The sequence below is a fragment of the Tenrec ecaudatus genome, chromosome 6 (genome assembly GCF_050624435.1).
Source record: "Tenrec ecaudatus isolate mTenEca1 chromosome 6, mTenEca1.hap1, whole genome shotgun sequence".
Lineage (NCBI taxonomy): Eukaryota > Metazoa > Chordata > Mammalia > Afrosoricida > Tenrecidae > Tenrec > Tenrec ecaudatus.
In genome coordinates, this window is record NC_134535.1 from 61,135,508 (window position 1) to 61,156,776 (window position 21,269).

A 21,269-nucleotide genomic window follows, 5' to 3' on the forward strand; every position below is an offset into this window, starting at 1 on the left:
GAGGATGAACTGAAGTTGGAGAAGTGCACAGTTAAACTCCACAGCCTTCTACATATTGAGTGAGATCCCGGTTCTCACAACGGTTTCTCCATGCCACCCTGTAACAAAAGGGAAGACAAGCCGTGAAAGGGTTAAGGTCCCTTCATCATAGTACACACTCTTCAAATTTTGTCATTGAAAAAAGTACTTTTTTCCAATAAATAAAATATAGTCCATGCACAGAATCAGGTATTACTGTCTATTAGAGGTAGCTATGCATAGAAAGCACTCCAATCCCTCCCTGTCCCTCCCCAGAGCACGAGAATGTGGAATTCCCAGGTAGAGTTAGTTAAGGTGGATTATCTCTTCAAATATTGAGGTATTCAATTGTTCAGCATAAACCTAAAGGTGCAATTTTAATTCTCACTAGCATAGTTTGGCCTTTGAAATACAGCTCTATACCCACCCCACCCCCCAGAAAAACAACCCAAGCATCCATCCACTCCCTGGAGTCTTTTCGACTCATGGAGATCATACATAGAGTGTCTGAGGCTTTAATCTTTACAGGAGCAGACGGCCACATCTTCTCCCTTGGAGCGGCTCGGTGGGCATGCACAGCCCGCTTGTGCTTAGTAGTCCAATGCTTACCCGACATCATTCACCCCGTTAACACTTGAAAACATACCATGATTTAATGCCCTTTGGACGAATCACAACCTCCTTCGCACATGCTACAGCTTGAGTGATATCATCTTGTAACAAAACTGAAAAAGAAGAGATGAGACATAAAAACAACTTTGATAGAAATCTTGTTATATATGTATGTGTAGATAGCTTACTCTACTGGACCGAGGAAAGAACACCATATAGGTATAATTTGTCTGAGAATAGGGGAAAGATTTCTCTTCATACCATCCCATTTGACATAAACAAACAATTTTGTTGATTATTCACCAAAATTTTTAAAAGTTCTGAATTAATCATTAATTCAATTGTAGGTCCTGTGTAATAAAAAACACACACAAAACAAAACAATCCGGTAATTTTTTATTTAGAAATACAACTTCTAGGAAATCACTGAAGAAATAGTAGGGCCCCAAAGGCTCAAATAGAAAGTAAATGTCTAGAAAATGATTATGGCAACAAATGTACAAATATGCTTGATATAATTGATCGATGGAATGTTATAAAAGCTGTAATATTCCCCAAGAATGATTAAAAAAAAAAAAGAAAGAAATAGCAGACATAATCCTAAAGGTTTGGAGAAGGATTTTCATAGTAATTTACAAAAAGGAAATTATTTAAGTATCTCCAGGCTTTGAATGAGTAAATAGTGGATTATCTGTGTGATGAAATTCTATTCATCTTTCAAAAATGGTAATATGTGTTACCACAGAGATCACTTTAAACAATAGAAAGAGAAAAAGAAGCAAAACCATAGGCATCAAGTCCATTCAGACTCATAGCAACACCATCAAATGGAGCAGCCCTGCTCCACAGGGTCTGAGAGACTGTGAGTCTGCACTGTGCAGACAGTTCTTTGGGGTAGCAGCTCAGCACTCAACTCACGGTGCTACCACAGCTCGATAAACAATAAAAAGAATATTGTAAAGCAGTAGACAATTTCAAAAATTGTTGACATGTGTGTAACCATGTACATGATACAGCTTTGCCTTAATATACATGGATGGTACATAGTACAGAAAATTGCATACCCAAAGTAAATCATGTTTGACTATGCAGTTTTGTTTCTTACTATTTCCTAATATTTATTCAATGTCCACAGATGATTATATAATTCTAAAAGGTTAAAACTAGATTTAAAAGACTATTCTAAAAGAAATCCTCTCTAGTAGATATTTAAGATTTAAAAATATAATCATAACATTTTGTAGTACTTATTCACAATACTATGCATTAAACATCTGTATATTATTTTACATGAGATCAACCAAATATTTGTTAATCCACAAAAATCAGTAAATTCACTTGAATTTGAGCTGGAGTTCTTCTATGTCCCTGATTAGCCCTTCGAGTCTCTCGCATTGGCACTGAGTCTCTGGGAAGTGTAGCCAGATGTGTCCTGTGCCACCACTCACACCTTAATTTGTCTTACCATTGCAGGATATGCGGCAGGCATTATGTGCTTTTGGGGTTTTGCCATCATCGCAGAAGCGGCTATTGATCTGAAAAATTCCATAGTTTGAGCTTTTGCCTCGAGAATGTTTTATAATATGGGTGTTATAACCACTCTCCCATTTGATCAAGCACATCCCTGAAAAGTAATAAGGAAGCAATACCAAATCACTCACACTGTATGTATAAAGATGTATTCAACTTGCAAAATATCTTAATACTTCAGCATTTTTATTCTTTTAAATCATTTTATCAGGGGCTCATATAACTCTTATCACAACCCATACACACATCAATTGTGTAAAGCACATCTGTACATTGATTGCCTTCATCATTCTCAAAACATTTGCCCTCCACTTAAGCCCCTGGCACCAGGTCCTCATTTTTTCCCCTTTCCCCTCGCCCCCTCCCTCATGAGCCCTTGATAATTTATAAATTATTATTTTGTCATATCTTGCAAATACTTCAGCATTTTTCAAAGAGACTAACCCCAAATCCCCAATACAGGGTGGATTCTGTCCCATAATGACTCAGTGTAGGGGTTTCTGAGACTGTAATCTTTATCAGATAGCCTCATATTTCCCCTCCGCTTGGCTGGTTTATTTGAACCGATGAGTTTATTTTTCACAGTGTCACACTCAACACACGAAGACACCCCTGTTCCTCTTACTGTTAAATGGTCCTCTATCAAGATTCTTTATTGTCATTCAAGTAATTTTATAAGACTAATGGAACAAGAAAACATACTTTTAAAATGATAAAAGTTCTTCCATTATTTTTCTCCTCTGCAAAGTCCTCAGGCACCCTAGTGGTGCCATGGGTCAAGTGCCCGGCAGGGAACTCCAAAGTTTGCAGTTGGCACACACCAGATTCTCCTTGGGAGAAAGGCGAGGCTGTCTGCTCCTTGCAGGTTTACAGTCTCAGGAGCCCTGCGATGCACTACTACTTGGTCCTTATTGAGTCTCTCTGAGTTCGAATGGACTTGATCGCAGTGTATCCGGATCCCTCAGGCAATGGTCAGCCTAGAACAGAAGAGTCTAGGACAGAGTTGCTTAGGGGATTTCCTAAAATCTCCACTTCATGGTCACCCTGTGCATATCAGAGTCCAACTGTGTTCCGCAGGGCTCTGAACAACTGTGTTTTCTTCCAAGATACCTCTGAGCTGACCCCCACCGCCACCCTTTCAGTTAGCAGCTGAGGCCGTGACCCACGTGCACCACCCACGGATTCTTCAGTTGATGGAAAGATGCTTTAGAGTAAAGAAATGAAGTGTTTTCTGAGAGACAGACAGTTCCATAAAACACCAAAGGGATGTGAATGGCAAGTCAGACGATAGAAGAGGAATATTTCATTGATGAATTATTAATTCACTTAGTTAGTAAAAACTCATCACTGAGGGGAAATATGTGAATTCCAACTGAAAAGTATAAACTAACTTATTTTAGGGCATCTTTTGAAGTATCTGGAAGAAAATTAAAATTCATTAATCAGGTGAATAAGAAGAATAAAAAATAATATTAATGCTGGGTCCAGGGATTGTTATGTAATATAGTTCCTAAGGACAAATGGAATCAGCCTTTGTATTGAAGCTGAACATCATTTTTTAATGTTGTTATTATTAAAAATACTGTATCATGACTCACTCAAACTTGTAACATCGAGTCAATATTGAGTAATAGTGACCCTCTGTGTGTTTCTGAGTCTGTGGCTGAATAGGAAAGCCCAGTCTTTCTCCTTTAGAGGTGCTGGTGGTTTTGAACTGCCGACCATGTGGATCACAGCCCAACGAGTAACCAGAATACCACCAGGGCTCCTCATGTCAAAGCAGGGGAGTTATAACAATGTAATCCATCACTCCAGGCTCTCAGGAAGTAAATTACAAAATGGAAATGGCTAGAATCCATTGAGGGGTTGGCAGAGATGTTCCAGGTTCTCCACTGTCACTTTTAAGTCAGCTTGCCTGTGCTATGGAGCCTGAAGGAATGGGCAAATTCAGTGGAACTAATACAATGGGTGCTCTTACACAAAGCAAGGAAGGGATTTTGTCCTCTCAGACCCTTATTCCGGAATCTGCTGTCTCTCATTTTAAAGTAGCCAGTTTCTGTTTCAAGCCACTGGAAGTATATGAAAAGAAAAAAATCCATTTCACTAACAGCCCCTTGGTCATTGATTGAGTTACCCCGCCCCCTTCCGCAGTGTGTGTGTGTGTGTGTGTGTGTGTGTGTGTGTGTGTGTGTGTGTGTGTGTGTTAGCCTGGCCAGGCCATGGTTCCAAGTGTCATGTCCCACCTTTCCTCAAGTTAGCCCTTACTTGAGTCACACTTTTGAACTTATAAATGAGAATAGGAGAGAGAGAAGCCAAGTGGGGATTAGGGAGCTCTAAGAACCTAACAGCGTATCGAGAAACAAAGGTGGGAGAGTAGAGCGTGTCCTTTGGCCCCTAGGATCCCTGCACGGAGACTATGCTAGACTTTGAGGGCCACTGATGCCAAGACACATGGGGAGCTCCAAGGAATGCTGGCCCACAGATATCGAAAGGAGACAAAGACCTGTCCCTGGAGATGACACTTCAACTTGTCTTTGAAGCCTCCTAATCTGTGTTTTTCTTTTTTTTTTTTAATGCCCTTCCACATGTGGTATTTCTTTTATAGCAGCATTAGACATCTAAGACACTTTCTTCAGATACATCCTCTCCTACTGTTCTTCTCCCCACATATAACTACCGTATGTGGAAGTACAAAGGACAGCCAACTTACAGTTTGCCAAACTAATTCCCTCGTAGCCATCCATTCTAAGTTGTTTCAACTCTTTGGCCAGTTCACATCTTTTAAAGACCTTTCCCTGGACGGTGACTGAAAGGAAGAGAAACCCCAGAATAAGCAGAACCTTCATGATGACTGGAAAGTCAAACTGCTCAACTGAGCAGGAAGACCTAATTCCAGTGTTAAACATCTTTTAACTTCCTTCCTTGCCTTTGAGGGCCCCACCCTTTGACATATGCTGAAAACAGGATGGTTTATTGGTCAATAGACTTTAAAGGATTTCTTTTTGTGTTGGAATAAAGAGACCTAGTGTCCTAAGTATTACAGGCAAAAATGATGAAATAACTGTGTTTAAACACTTGGCTCAGGAATAATTGGGAGTTAAAATGTTTCCAAACTAGAAATGTTTCCTTTACTTTGAATTTGACCAATGCTAATGGGACAACAAACAAACAAACATTTATGCAACATAAAGTGAGCCCATTACATGAATAATAATGATTACTAGGAAGAAGACTACATTCCAGAATGGATTGTGTCATAATTGTACAACTCTTCTTGATATCATTGAATTATTGACTTGTATGACATATGGATGAATGCTAATAAAATGGTCAAAAATAATAAAAAATTGAGATGGTGGGAGAGGAGATGGTGCCCTGCTATTAAACGATGCAGTGTCTGGGGTCTTAGAAGCTTGAAGCCAAACAAGTGGCCATCTAGGAGGAAAGCAACAAAGCCCACAACAAAGACGCACACCAGCCTGTGTGATCCTGAGGTGTCCATGGGAACAGGCATCCGAAGTTGAAAAATAAACAACCTCATCAAGGTAATGGCAAGGGGTCAAGGTGGAGACCCAGAGCCCATCGTGGAAAATTAGACATTGCAGTACAGAGGGGCTGCACAGAGCAGAAAATTCATCCAGGCAGCAGTTTAGTGTCAAGGAAACACACAACACTCTGATTCTTTAACCCTTCCTCCTCCCACTATTATGATCTCAGCCCCACCTCACAAATCCTACACCAGAGAATGTACAGCAGCACAGATGAGAACTTTTAATATATGGAATTCAGGAAAGACAAACCCCCTCATGATCAGTTATGGGAGTAATAATTCCAGAGGGTTGCAGAAGGGAAGGGGCAGGGGGACAAATAGCAATGACAGTAGAATAAACCCTCTCGGGGATAAATACCAGGATAGGTGATGAGGGGATAGAATGGGTAGTGTAAGATATGTATAAGTAATAATAATACATACATATTAAGGGTTCCCAAGGGTGGCAGGGTGGGGAGGGAGGGGAAAAGAAAGAGGAGTTGATATTAAAGGGCTCAAGAAGAAAGATAATGTTTAGAAATTGTTGACTACAACAATTATACATACCCACTGGATATAATGGATGTTATAATATATGTAAGAGCCCCCAGTAAAATGAATTTTTTAAATAATAAAGGTAAACCCTAATTTTTATTAACATTCCTTTTCATGAAATTAAGGGCATTTATATTTTGTATCCATCTGTTTCTGAAACGATGAATACAAAGTAATACGTATTCATCATTTAAGAAGAACATTATATTCACTTTTCCATGAATGAACATGAAGACAAAAACCTATTCTCAAAACTCACGGTCATTGAGTCATTTCCTACTCACAGTCCTACAAGACAGTAGAACTGCCTCGAGAAGTGTTTGAGACTCTCAGTCATCCTGGGAGGAAAAACCTCATTTCTCTCCCAAAGAGCTACTGGTGGTTTTGTAATGCTGACCTTGCAGTTAGCAGCCCAACTTGTAACCTAACACACCACCAAGGCTCCTTTGTGAATATGTAATTTTAGTAGCTATATGTCATGATCTTATGTTGTTTTACCACTTCCCTATTGTAGATATTTCTTTGTTACTATTACAATTTTTAAAATTATTATAAATCCAATGATTTTTACAATTCTAAATAAAATTACTTAGAACAATGTTCTGATTTCCTTTTCACAAGGCTTTCACTCCCCTTTAATGTTAAAATATAAAGGACATTTGTGGGCCAGCCCCAATCCCAAATGTGTGGAAGCTCCCTCCCTCCACCCCACAACCCAGAATAATTCACCTCAGAGGGCAGCACCGAAGCTGCAGCTTGAGGGGAGGAGCAAGTCTGATCAGAGTACCCAGGAGCAAATGAAGAGGGAAGGAGAGTGAGTGGAACACATCCTGGACCACTAAGCCCTGAAGACGATATTCCTGCTCAGAGCAGCCAATGTACAGAGAGGACCATAGGACCAGGCCCACCATGAGACATGACATCCCTCACCAAACCATAGCTCTAGGGGGAACAACACTGGAGACACAGTGCAGTAATTGTGCATGATCTGACTCCATCACACTGGGGCGAACACTAAGGACATCCAACAGAGTAGTAAGGCAGCAAAGCAACAAAGTCCCCGGGAAAAACCAAAAATTGACTTTAGGGACAGACTGTGGCACCCCATCAGACTCGACTGGAAAACACTCCTAAAGGTCAAAAAAGAGACCTGGAACTACTTATAGGCTTTTCCTTTTTTTGTCATTGGCTTTCTTATTGTTGTTGTTTTCTTCCTTTGTTGTTTTGTTTGGCTTTGCCTTGTTTTTGCTCTTATAAATGTCTCTGCATTTATATCTAGATAAGATAGACGGGATAAACAATTCAGAGAAGAAATCAAAGGGACCACCAGTTTCGGGGGGACACTGAAGAAGGGGAAGTGGGAGAAAGGAAGGGGGGTGGTGTCAACCCAGTGACAAGGGAACAAGTGAACTAAAATTGATGGAGAGAAGGACGTAGGATGCTTAGTGGGGCTTCATCAAGGGCAATGTAACAGAGGAATTACTGAAACCCGAATGAAGGCCAAACATGATAGTGGGACAAGAGGAAAGTAAAAGGAAATAGAGGAAAAACTAGGAGGCAAAGGACATTTATAGAGGTCTAAATAGAGGCATGAACATATGTAAATATATACAATGATAGGGAAATATATCTATGTACTTATATGTTAAGTGTCAAGGTAGCAGCCAGACATTGGGCCTCTACTCAAGTATTCCCTCAAGGCAACAACACTTGATTCTAATAATCCGGCTTTCTGTGATGCTCACCTTCCTGAAACCATCACTGAAGACAAAATGGGTACGTAAGCAAATGTGGTGAAGAAAGCTGATGGTGACTGGCTGTCAAAAGATATAGCATCTGCGGTTTTAAAAACTTGAAGGTTAAACAAGCAGCCATCTAGATGACAAGCAACAAATCCCACATGGAGGAAGCACACCCACCTCTGTGATCATGAGGTGTTGATGGAATCAGGCATCAGAGACTCAGAACAAAAATCATATCCATGTGAATAAGTAGGGGGGTGCAGAGTGGAGACCCAAAGCCCATCTGTAGACAATTGGATATGCCCTTACAGAAGAGTCACAAGGAAGAGATGAGCCACTCAGGGTACAGTATAGCAATGATGAAACATACATCTTTTCTCTAGTTTTTTAATGCTTCCAAACCCCCTCCATCATGATCCCAATTCTACCTTATAAATCCAGCTGGACCAGAGCATGTTCATTGGTACAGATAAGAGCTGGAAACACAGGGAATCCAGGACAGATAAACCCCTCAGAACAAATAATCAGAGTATTGATACCAGGAGGCAAAGGGGAAGTTGGGTGGGGATGGGAAATCGATCACAATGATCTACATATAACCACCCCCTGGAGGATGGGTGACAGAAAAATAGGTGAATGGAGACATCAGTCAGTATAAGACATGGTAAAAGAATAATTTATATGTTATCAAGGGTTCATGAAGGAGGGAGCCTCAGAAAGGGAGGGGAAAAATTAGTTGATACCAAGGGTTCAAGTAGAAAGAAAATGTTTTGAAAATGGTGATGGCACAGGTGTACAAATGTGCTTGACACAATGGACACATGTGTGTTAGGGTTCTCTAGAGAAACAAAACCAGGACACTTATTATTATATATAGATATATAGATGTTTTTACTGCACAAAGGAATATAACAGCTAATTAGTCCACAAAGCAGTACAGAGGCTCAGTTCAATTCACTTTCATGAAACAGTTAATATACTGGAAGTCCTTCGACTCACAAGGCCACTGTCAAGGAAGCAAACAGCTGAGTTTTTTGTAAAGCAATGCAGGCATGCCTGCCAGCCACTGGCAGCAAACAGCAGGGCGGATCACCAACAGTCAGCCAGATCAAAGGATCTGACAGTCCCTAGCTTAAGGGATGCATACACCAGCGGTCTTGTGAATCAGGTCTCAAAAGAACCTAAAGCTCTAGAGACACTGTCCATGGGTTGGGTGTCCCTCAGGTAGTGAAACTCACAAGTTGAGGCAGAAAACTCGCTAAGGCAGCCATAAACTGGTCCAATCACCACAGAGCAAGAGAGAAGCATTCCTCACCAATCCATTTATCTCTTTGCCCTCCAATCAAACCTTAATAATCCCTCATATTCTTATTGGCCTGGTTGGCACAATAAACCTATCTATCATAGTATGTATGCATTGTGACAAGAGCTGTATGAGCCCCCAATAAACTGATTTTAAAATAAGTAAACAGTGATGACTGTTCAAAGGAAGCAAGTAGCAGAATTGTAAGTGAATGGATGTATTAGATGAGATAAGACCTGGCAAAATATATATACATATAATACAACTGTAATATATAAGTAAGAATAAGGGTTCCTGGGGGGGGAGGGGAAGAGGGAGAAGGGAAGAAAGGGGAGCTGATATCACACATTTCAAGAAGAAAGAAATGTTTTGAAACTGATTGTAGTAGCAATTGTACAATTATGCTTGATCCATTTGAATTATGGAATATTATGACAGATGTAAGAGCTCTCAATAAAATGATTCTTTTTAATTGGAAAAAAAATTGTCTTCCTGGACCAGCCTGGGAAGACAATGAAAACTACGAGCCATATGAAATGTCTTCACTAGGGTAGGGGAGAAAAGAGATCTCAAGTCCAATATGTTTTATTTTATTTTTTAAAGCTATAAAGTATAATTAAAAAAATCATTTTATTGGGGGCTCATACAATTCTTATCACAATCCATACATCTATCCATTGTGTCAAGCACATATGTACATTTGTTGCCATCATCATTCTCAAAACATTTGCCTTCTACTTGAGCCCCTAATATCTGCTGCTCATTTTCCCCCTCCCTCCCCATTTCCCCCACCTCATGAACCCTTCATCATTCATATATTATTATTATTATTTTGTCATATATTACACTGTCTGAGGTCTCCCCTTGTCCTCTTCTCTGCTGTCCCTCCCCCAGGGAGGAGGTTATATGTAGATTCCTGTAATCAGTTACCGCTTTCTACCCCACATTCTCTCCACCCTGCAGGTATCGCCACTCTCATCACTGGTTCTGGAGGAGTCATCTGTCCTGGAATCCCTGTGTTTCCAGTTGCTATCTGTACCAATGTACATCTTCTGGTCTAGCCAGATTTGCAAAGTAGTATTGGTATCATGATGGGGGGGGGAGGCGGGGGTTGAGAAGAAGCACTCGAGAACTAAAGGAAAGTAATATGTTTCATCATTGCTGCCCCGCACCCTGCCTGGTGCATCTCCTCCCCTCCAATATATATATATACACATATATATATATATATATTTAGTTTTTTTCCCTCCAATATATTTTATAGAGGCATATTTATTAGGTCTCAAACAAGACCAAGACAAATTAATTCATCCATATGAGGAAAAGCATAGGCAGGAGGCCACCATGGCATCTAGGGATTACAGAGACATGGCCACTTAGAGAGGACATGAGAGATAAGGGAAAGTGGTAGCAGATCAACATATCACAATTGGAGGAGGTTCCAACAATTTAATTGGCATATATTTCACATATTGTACAATTCAATCATTCTTATCACATCAAGAAGAATCCTACAATAATAACCACAATCAGTTTTAGAACATTTTCTTCATTCTTGTACTCATCGTTGTTAGTTCCCCATTTCTCCATATGCTCCTCTTGCCCTACCCGCAAGGTACCATTAATTCAGTTACTATTTCTATAGATTTGGCTTCCTAGATTTCACATACAGGAAAACACTAAAAAACAAACAAACAACTACAAAGTAAAACATACCACAATCAAAAAGTGAGCATATTAAAAAATAGAACAAATTTAAATAGATCACAAGGGAGATCAAATGATATGATACTAAATTTTAATGTAACAGTCTCGGCAATAATCCATTTTCAATCTATTCTGCATGACAGCAAGGCTATTCACAGCTCTGCCCAAGGTCAGGGGCATTCACCACGGGCTTCAATCCATGTGCACTTTCCCCTTTATTTTTTTTAATTGAAACAACCCATGAATGGATCAAAAGAGAGTTAGAATGATAAGGTATTACATTTTATTTTTTTATTTTTTTTTTAGCGCTTTAACTTTTATTATTTTAAACTTAATTTATTCCCGAGCCATGAGTTTTTGCTTCTTCAGTTTCTTCTGGGAAATCTTTTTCTTCTGTGCAACCTCCTCTTCTGGTTTGGGAACGATCTGTTCCTTCTCAGTCAGGGTCATCTCAGTGTGGCAGGGGGAGCTCATGGATGGGTTGATCCGACCATGGGCTCTGTAAGTCCGGCGGCGCATCTTGGGGGCTTTGTTCACCTGGATGTGCTCAATGACCAGAGAATCCACATCTAAACCCTTAAGTTCAGCATGACTCTCTGCATTTTTAAGCATGTGAAGCAAAAATTCAGCACTCTTTTTGGGCCACCGACCCTGGGTCCAACCCCATTGCTTGGCCTGGGCACACCTGCCAACACCACCATTGTACCGTCGGAAAGGCACACACTGCTTCTGCAGAGTGACGTTTTTCAAGTATTTGGTGGCTTTCCGGATGTGCATGCCTTTGATGGCCTGGGCAGTTTCACGGGTGTTCTTGAAGTGGACCCGGAGGTTCGACCCTCTTGATTTGCAGGATTTTGTAGGGTTTTCTGGGTCGAGTGAGTAGCGAACCATCTTGGCAGGTCACCTCAGGCTGCTACAGTTAGAGCGGTATTACATTTTAATCTAGTTACTTATGGCATAATTGACCTTATAATTCTCTGTGTCTGATGACAGGGCTATGATATCCCTGAACTTTGATCAGAGGGGATTCACCAGAGGCTTACTCCATGTTTCGATCCTGCAAATGGATTATAGGCTCCCACGGCCCTCCAAAGCCTTCTACAGATTGGGTGTTCATAATCTTAGCTCCGGTGCTTTTCCCTTCCACATATGCGGATTTGTAATAGTCACCTTCAGATCACACAAGCTGATGGGCTTCTTCCGTATGAACTTAGTTGATTCCGACTTAAGTGGCTGCTTGTTTGCAGACAAGCCTTTCATACCCAGGACACTATTCTGATGGATAGCCGGGCACCATCTACTTTCGTCACAATACTTTGCTGTAGCCCCCTTATCTCTAGTGATCATTTCTTAAAGGTGAGGGGCCTTTGAGCTGGGCCATGTTATCATAACTAAAAACAACACAAATGTAAACTATTTTTGCTACTCCAATAAAGGAAGATGCCGCCAACAGACCACAAGAACAGGAAAAACAGAACCTCCAGAAAAGAGGGAGGAAAAAGGAGTCGTTAGAAATTAAAATGATGGCAGCAGAAGTCAAAGACCTTAGAAGATAAAATTAAGGCAATATCCCAGAAACCAGAACAAAAGACAAAGAAATGGAAAACTGGACACAAAAAAATGTCAGAGGACCAATCCAGGGGCTCTAGAAAAAAGGAGGACAACAGAAGGAAGCAAACCATCAGTAAAGGATTGTGGAAAGCTTTCCAGAACTCAGAGATAAGCTTCCAGACTGAAAGGCCCCACCATGTATCAGGACAACGCTGAAAACAAACATAAGCAAGCACAGCATTGAGAAGTGTCAGGACATGAGGGGAAACAGAAGGTTTCACTACTTTCCAGGTTATACAGATTCAGAAATCCTGATGGCTTCAGATTTCTCAGGAGCAACAGCAATATGGGAATCATGGGAGTAATGCGGTCCCACCTGCAAACTTCTGTGGGAACACTACCTGTGAGCGTTGCGTCCTAAATTGGCTGTATTGATAGGCAACTATCAGGCAAGGGTATTAATAAAGGAAGCATACACAGGCCAACTTCTCAACAAAACAAACAAACACTTCTCTTGCATCCTCCTTTCTGAAGAGCCTGCAGAAAGGAAAGCCCATGAAAACGAGGAGATAAGCCAAACAAACAAGCAAACAAAACAGTGAAACACAGGGAACCATACATATCACACAGGGAGAGAAACAAAGAAGCTCAAATTGAGAGAAAAAGCATTGGGTGGCAGTTATGTCCTAGGCCTGCAGAGCAGCTAGTCCAGATCAGATTTGATCAGAATTCACTGGACTATATTACTTCAGGAAGATGATATTGATAAAATTTCACCCATATCTAAAGAATTGAGAGGAAACATATCAGGCTTAGAATTGGAGGTTGAATTAAGGACACATACAAAAAGCTAAGCAAATTTATAACCATGCAGTTTTTAATACTGAGGAAAACAAAATTTTGTGTAAAAATAAGAACTATATACGCCTATGTCAACGTCGAGTATGGATGTGAGAGCATAAAGTGCTACCCTCACACGAGACAGCTGGGCTTCGAGGAGCAGTGCACGTGCAGGGTAGTGGGGATGAGAGGGGGAGAGAGCTTCACTCTTAGCTTCCACAGTAGATAGAGGTCAGTATCCTGAAATGGAAAAATCCACAAGAGAATTATAAGCCTATTCAAAGTCATGGAAATAAGATTGTGAAGAGCTACATATAAGTAAGCTAGGAGAACCAAGTGTTTTCATCTGAAAAGGGAAAGGTGGTGGTGTGGGGGACCTTTATTTTAAGTCATATAGAAGGGATTTGACTCAAATATTGAGGCTTTATAATGTTATTAAAATAAAAATTAAAAGCAATTTTAAACATAATTTGTTTTAAATTATGCATTTAAGGTGGTTTTTGGAAAATGTTATATCTAGTGATGGCCATGTGTTTTCTAATGATTACAATATTTAGTAATTCCCTTTATCAGTTTATAAAATAATTTAAAGTGATTATGCACAAAGAAGTATAAGAGACATGCGCAGGGCTTAGCTCTAATTGGTGTCACACGAAGAACTCAGGTATTGCATAATATGCCTCTCTGAATTTCAAGTAATGCCAGGGGTGAAACTAAGCAACATAGAAATTGAGTTTGTTGATCTGATAGTGATAGTGATTTGTATTCTGTTTTTTGAATAAGAGTATAAATTTGGTTTAGGCACTGGGTTGTATGTAAACAAAAATATTTATTAAAACACTATAAAAACTCTCTAGCAACCACTGTTTTCCATTTTCAGCCAACTTCTGTGGTTTCCTCAGTCAGCTTGCCTCTTTGCAGATATGACTGACCCTTCTCTATTTCTTAACTGTCACTCTTCAAGTGTCCTTTAAACACCCCAGAGAATCCTTCCTGGGTTTGTTCATCTCTTGAGGGCCTCAGAGCCTAAATCTGCAACTGTTAGGGGCTCCTCTGCTGCCCATTCTTCAGAATCTTTATGCACCATATTGACATAGATTTCAGGCTTTTTCTTGGAATCACAGAAGCTATAGAAAGGGAATGATGTGGGCTTGAAGACTGTGAAAGATCTTGGAAGGAGCAACAGGTAGAAATAACACTCTAAAGAAGCAAAAAGTGATTCATTCAACTACCTGGTATTTTTTTGAGTAGGTAACACTTTCAGAGCACTATTTAAAAAAATCATTTTATACGAACTCTTACAGAGAATAACATTCCATAGTTCAATCGCATCAAGCAGCATTGTACAATTGGTACTACAGTCACTTTCAAACTGTTTTTTTCTTATCATTTTATTGGGGTATCGTTCAACTCTTATTGCAATCCATATACATTCCCATTGTGTCAGCACATTTGTACATTTGTTGCCCTCATCATCCTCAAAGCATTTGTTTTCCACTTGAGCCCCTGGCATCAGCTCCTCATTTTTTCCCTCCCTCCCCGTTTACCCCTCCCTTATGAACCCTTCATAATTTATAAATTATTATTATTTTATCATATCCTACACTGCCCGACGTCTCCCTTCATCCACTTTACTGTTGTCCATCCCCCATGGAGGAGGTTATATGTGGATCCTTGTAATTGGTTCCCCTTTCTACCTTACCTTCCCTCCACCCTCCTGGTATTGTCATTCTCATCATTGGTCCTGAGGGGTTCATCTGTCCTGGATTCCCTGTGTTCCTGTCTGCACCAGTGTATATCCTCTGGTATAGCCAAGTTTGTAAGGTAGAATTGGGATCATGATAGTGGGGGTGGGTGGGGGAGGAAGCATTTAAGAACTTAGAGAAAGTTGTATATTTTATCGATGCTACACTGCACCCTGAGTGACATGTCTCCTCCCCGCTACACCTCTGCAAAGGGATGTCCAGTTGCCTACAGATGGGCCTTGGGTCCCCACCCTGAACTCCCCCTTATTCACGATGATATGATTTTTTTGTTCTTTGTTGCTTGATACCTGATCCCTTTATCTTCTTGTGATCACACAGGTAGGTGTGCTTCTTCCCAGTAGGCTTTGTTGCTTCTAGGCTAGATGGCCACTTATTTACCTTCAATCCTTTAAGACCCCAGGCACTATGTCTTTTGATAGCCAGGCACCATCAGCTTTCTTCACCACATTTGCTTATGCACCCACTTTGTCTTCAGCAATCATGTCAGGAAGGTGAGTATCATGGAATGTCCGTTTAATAGAACAAAGTGTTTTTGTATTGAGGGAGTAATTGAGTAGAGGTCCAATGTCTATAAATATATGCACATAGGGGTGAACAAGTAAATGTGGTGAAGAAAGCTGATGGTGCCCAGCTATCAAAAGAGATAGTGACTGGGGTCTTAAAGGCTTGAAGATAAACAAGCAGCCATCTAGCTCAGAAGCAACAAAGTCCACATGGAAGAACACACCAGCCTGTGTGATCGAGTGGTCCCAAAGGGATCAGTTACCAGGCATCAAAGAACAAAAAATCATATCATTGACTGCACACCTCCATGATAGGATCGCTGAAGACAAATGGGTGCATAAGCAAATGTGGTGAAAAAGCTGATGGTGCCCGGCTATCAAAAGAGATAGTGTCTGGGGTCTTAAAGGCTTGAAGGTGAACAAGCGGCCATCTAGCTCAGAAGCAAATAAGCCCACACGGAAGAAGCACACCGGCCAGTGCGATCACGAGGTGCCCAAGGGACCAGGTATAAGGCATCATGCAAAATAAAAAAGATATAAGTGTGTGTATGTATGTGTATATATGTGTATATGTACATATGTATATATATATGTATATATATATCATATTAAATGAAGGGGGAAGTGCAGAGTGGAGACCCAAGGCCCAAGTGTCGACCAATGGAGATCCCCTCATAGAGGGGTTTAGAAGAGGAGATGGGTTAATTAGGGTGTGAGGTAGTATCGATGAAGAACACAGCTTTCCCCCAGATCCTGGATGCTTCCTCCCCCCAACTACCATGATCCGAATTCTACCTTGCAGGGCTGGATAGGACAGAGGCTGTACACTGGTACATATGAGGGTTGGAGGTACAGGGAATCCAGGGTGGATGATACCTTCAGGACCAAGGGTGTGAGGGACGATGCTGGGAGAGTGGAGGGTGAGTGGGTTGGAAAGGGGGAACTGATTACAAGGATCCACATGTGACCTCTTCCCTGGGAGAGGGACAGCAGAGAAGGGGGGAAGGGAGACTCCGGATAGGGAAAGATATGACAAAACAACGATGTATAAATTACCAAGGGCATATGAGGGAGCGGGGAATGGGGAGGGAGGGGGAAAAAAAAAGAGGACCTGATGCAAGGGGCTTAAGTGGAGAGCAAATGCCTTGAGAATGATTGGGGCAGGGAATGTATGGATGTGCTTTATACAATTGATGTATGTATATGTATGGATTGTGGTAAGAGTTGTATGAGTCCCTAATAAAATGTAAAAGAAGAAAAGAGAAAAAAATGATTAGGGCAAAGACTGTACAGATGTGCTTTATACAATTGATGTATGTATATGTATGAACTGTGAAAAGAATTGTATGAGCCCCAATAAATTGTTAAAATAAAAAAAATTTAAAAAAGACAAAAAAATATATGCACATAGATCTATTTCCCCATCATCATATATAAATATATTTACATATATACATGCCTATCTTTAGGCCTCTATATATGCTCTTTGCCTCCTAGTTCTTTCCTCTATTTCCTTTGACTTTCCTCTTGTCCCACTATCATGCTCAGCCTTCATCTGGGTTTCAGGAATTCCTTTTGGTTACATTTCCCTTGATCACTCCCTACCAGGTCTCCGACCTGCTCCTTGCCACTGGTTTTGCCTCACTTGTCCCTGGGCTTGTTAACACCACTTCTCCCCCCCACCTCACCCTCTCTCATGTCCCCCAGGAACCATCGGTCCCATTGTTTTCTTCTCCACAATGTTTATCCAGGCTATCTTATCTAGATAGACCTGCAGATATAATAACATGCACATAAAAACAAGATAGCGCTAAACAAAGTGACACAGAAAAACAAAACAATGATGGCAACAACAAAAAAGTCAATGGCATGCATAATCAAAAAGAAAGGAAAAAAACCTGTAAATATTTCAAGGTCTGTGTGTTGACCTTTAGAAGTGTTTTCTGGTAGTGTCTGATGGAATGCCATGCCTGCCCCCAAAGTCTAGTTTTGATACCCCCTCTGGACTTCCTTGTTCTGCTCCCCTTGCTGTTCTATTGCAGCCCGTAATGTTTTGCCTAGGTGTAGTGGGTTCAGCTCGTTCACATATCCTACACTGTGTTTCCAGTGTTTTCCCATGTAAGGCTATGGGTCAAGTGCGGGAAGTTGTGCTTCATATTGGGGCTGGCCATATGGTCCTCTCTGTGCTTTGGCTGGCTTGGCTGGGGCTATTGTCCTCAGGGCTTGACGGGCCAGTGTGTTCCACTCCTTTCCACCCCCTTCATTTGCTTCAGTTTCCATCTTTCCTCCACCAGAAGTTCTATTGTCCTTCTCTGTGTCACACCCTTCCAAGGTGGGGGTCAGGCTGGTTCTGGTTGGAGTCAGCCCTGTAGTCCAGTCTTTTATGGATTTGTCCACGTGTAACGGTGCCCTCCTGGTTTGGTGCATCATGGTGGGGTCTGTATGCACATTCTAATTCTGTGGAGACACAACCAATACGCTTCCCTGGGTAGGTTAGTGTCCTGTTTCCCCCATGTCATCATCTGAGTTTCTCCTCACCCCATTTTCCCTCCTCCTTCCCTTTCCCCTTCTTTATATTGGACTCACATGTATCTCCCTGGGTTTGGTCTGACCTCCCGACCGACTTCCTGTGCTTTATTGCGAGATAAGTGTCTATTCTTCTATTTCTGCTGTGCTGATTGTACTTACCTCAGGGGACTCATGTTATACCTGTCCTTTTGAGATTTCCTTACCTCGCTTAATATGATTCCTTCCAACTCTTCCCATGAAATGACATGTTTCATGTGATCACCTGGACTTTTCAGTGCTGCATAGTACTCCATTGTGTGCATGTGCCAGAGTTACTCATCTGTTCCCAGGTCTTTGTGATTGTGAATTGCATCACAATAAACATTGGAGCGCAGATGACTGGTCATGTTTTATTTGTGAACTCCTCTGGGTATATGCCCAGTAGTGAGATGACTGGGTCATAAGGTAGATCAATTTCCATTTTCTTTAAGTATCCCCAGATTGCTTTCCACAGTGGCTGTACAAATCTACACTGCCACCAGCAGTGGAGAAGGGTTCCTATTTCACCACAACCCCTCCAATACTTGTTGCTCTCTGATTTTCTGATTTGGGCTGGTCTCAGGGGTGTTAGGTGGTATCTCATGGTTGTTTTAATTTGCATTTATTTTTCTTATGGCTAATGACTGGGAACACTTTCTCATGTGCTTGTTAGCCATATGGGTCTCCTCCCTAGGGAAAATTCTTTTCAGTTCTTTTGCCCACTTCCTTAGAGGAGTAACTGTTTTCCTCTTTTTGCAGGCCATGAAGGTGTTGTAGATTTTAGTAATGAGCCCTTTGTCCAATGTGTCATTACTAAAAATCCTCTTCCAATATGTTGGTTGTTTTGTCACCCTCTTGGTGAAGTCTTTTGATGTACACAGGTGTTTTATTCTCATTAAATCCCATTTTTAGATTTCCATGTCACCTGTGTGTATACCCTTCCCTATTGCAGTGAGCCTGTGAATTCCTTGGGCCAATGATCTTAGGTTTGTCCCCGTTCCCTCCTTAATGGTCCTGATGGTTTAGGGGTTTTCCTGCTAGGTCTGTGATACACCTTGAGTTTATTCTTGTGCATTGGGTGAGATAAACATCTTGTTTCATTTTTCTACAAATGGATATCCATTGTTTCCCGCACCACTTGTTAAAAAGGGCATCCACTTTCAACTTGATGGTTTTGGGACCCTTGTCAAAGATCAGTTGTCTATATGCTGATGGCTTTATTCCTGGGCTTTCTGTTCTTTTCCACTGGTCTGAGCATCTGTCATTGTGCCAGTACCATGCTGTTCTGACCACTGTAGCTGTGTAATAGGCATTAAAATCGGGTAAGGTGAGTCCTCCAACTTTGTCCTTCTTCTTGAGGAGTTCTCTGCTAATTCTGGGCTTCTTCCCTCTCCATATGAAATTGGTGATTAGTTTTTCCAATTCTTTGAAGAAGGTTGCTTTTATTTGATTCGGAATAGTATTGAACTTGTAAAGTGCTTTGGGTAAGATTGTCATCTTTACTATGTTGAGCCTTCTAGTCGATGGGCATGGGATGTTCTTCCATTTGTGGAGGTCGCTTTTGGTTTCCTGTAGTAGGACCTTATAGTTTTCCTTGGTCCTTTCCGATGTGTAGAGAAAACCTAACAACTCCTGTTTGTTGATCTTGTATCCTACCACTCTTCCATATTCCTCTATTACTGTAGGTACTCCTATTATGGAGCTTTTGAGGTTTTCAATGTACAGGATCATGTCTGCAAATAGTAATAGTTTCACCTCATCCTCTCCCATTTGGATCCCTTTGATGCCCTTCTACTGTCTTTTGTTGTTAGCTAGACCCTCCAGTATGATATTGAATAGAAGTGGGGGCAAGGGGCACCCTTGTCTTGTACCCTTTTCAATGGGATTGTTTTAGTCTTTTCTCCATTAAATATGATGTTGTCTGTTGGCTTTTTGTAGATAGCCTGTATCAACTTGAGGAATTTACCTTTCATTATTCCTATCTTCGTGAGTGTCTTAATTAGGATTGAGTGTTGGATGTTGTCAAATAGTTTTTCTCCATCTATGGATATTATCATATGGGTTTTATCCTTTTTCTTATAGATGTGGTATATAATATTGATGGATTTTGGGATGTTAGACCATCCTTGCATCCCTGGGATTAATCCTACCTGATCGTGGTAGATGATATGTTTTTTATACTTTAATAATCTATTGGTCAGTATTTTGTTAAGGACTTTTCGATCTATGTTCATTAGAGATATCAGTCTGTAATTCTCTATACCTGTGGGGTCTTTGCCCTGTTTGGGTATCAAAGTTATGCTGGCTTCGTAGAATGAGTTTGGGAGTTTGCCATCCTGTTCTATGCTATGGAATACTTTGTGGAGGATCGGGGTCAACTCTTCCCTGAATGCCTGGTAGAATTCTGTTGTGAATCTATCTGGCCCAGGAGCTTTTATTGTTGGTAGCTTCTTTATGACTCTATTTCTTCTTTTGCTATGGGTTTGTTGAGGTTCTTCACCTCTGTCTGAGATAATCTAGGGAGGGACTGTTTTTCCAAATACCTATCCATGTCTTCCACGTTTCTGAATTCATTAGAATACAGACCTTCATAATACTTTGTGATTATCCTTTTAATCTAATTGGGGTCTGTTGTAATTACCCCTGTTTCATCCCTCATCCTGGCTATTGATGTTTGCTCCTTCCTATCCTTGGTCAGATTTCCAGTGATTCTGTTGATCCTTTCATAGAACCAGCTTTTAGCTGCATTTATCTTTTGCATCGTTCTCTTGTCTTCCCACTAGTTTAACTCTGCCTTGATTTTTATTATTTCTATTCTTTTGATATTGGAGGGGTTGTTCTGCTGACTTTGTTCTAGTTGTTGGAGGTTTTGTGATAGCGTGTCTGTCATAAGCCTCTTCTTTTTCATATATACATTTAATGATATCAAGCTACGTCTGATAACTGCCTTCGCAGTGTTACATAATTTTTGATATGCTGTATTCTCATTCTCATTAGTTTCTAGAAACTTCCTAAACTTCTCTCTAATCTGGGCCTGTACCCATTCATGTTGCAGGACATCGTTGT

General features: G+C 40.8%; 1 protein-coding gene across 1 annotated transcript; it reads right to left on the reverse strand.

Moving 5' to 3' along the window:
* Positions 1-31: 31 nt before the first annotated feature.
* LOC142450833 (lysozyme C-like) lies at positions 32-5,015 on the reverse strand. Its single transcript, XM_075552780.1, has 4 exons — positions 4,871-5,015; positions 2,096-2,254; positions 665-743; positions 32-98 (listed from the first exon to the last, which is right to left on the reverse strand). Exons 1-4 carry the CDS (start codon positions 5,004-5,006, stop codon positions 32-34), a joined length of 441 nt encoding a protein of 146 aa, XP_075408895.1. The 5' UTR covers positions 5,007-5,015.
* Between the last annotated feature and the right edge of the window lie 16,254 nt (positions 5,016-21,269).

Bases quoted from the DNA above. Each gene is read 5' to 3' on its own strand.
- LOC142450833 (XM_075552780.1), bottom strand. From the start codon at position 5,006: ATGAAGGTTCTGCTTATTCTGGGGTTTCTCTTCCTTTCAGTCACCGTC. The intron at 744-2,095 runs GTAAGACAAATT...CTTCTTTTTCAG, and splicing joins CTGCCGCATATCCTGCAATG to TTTTGTTACAAGATGATATC. The intron at 99-664 runs GTATGTTTTCAA...CTTTTGTTACAG, and splicing joins CCAAAGGGCATTAAATCATG to GGTGGCATGGAGAAACCGTT.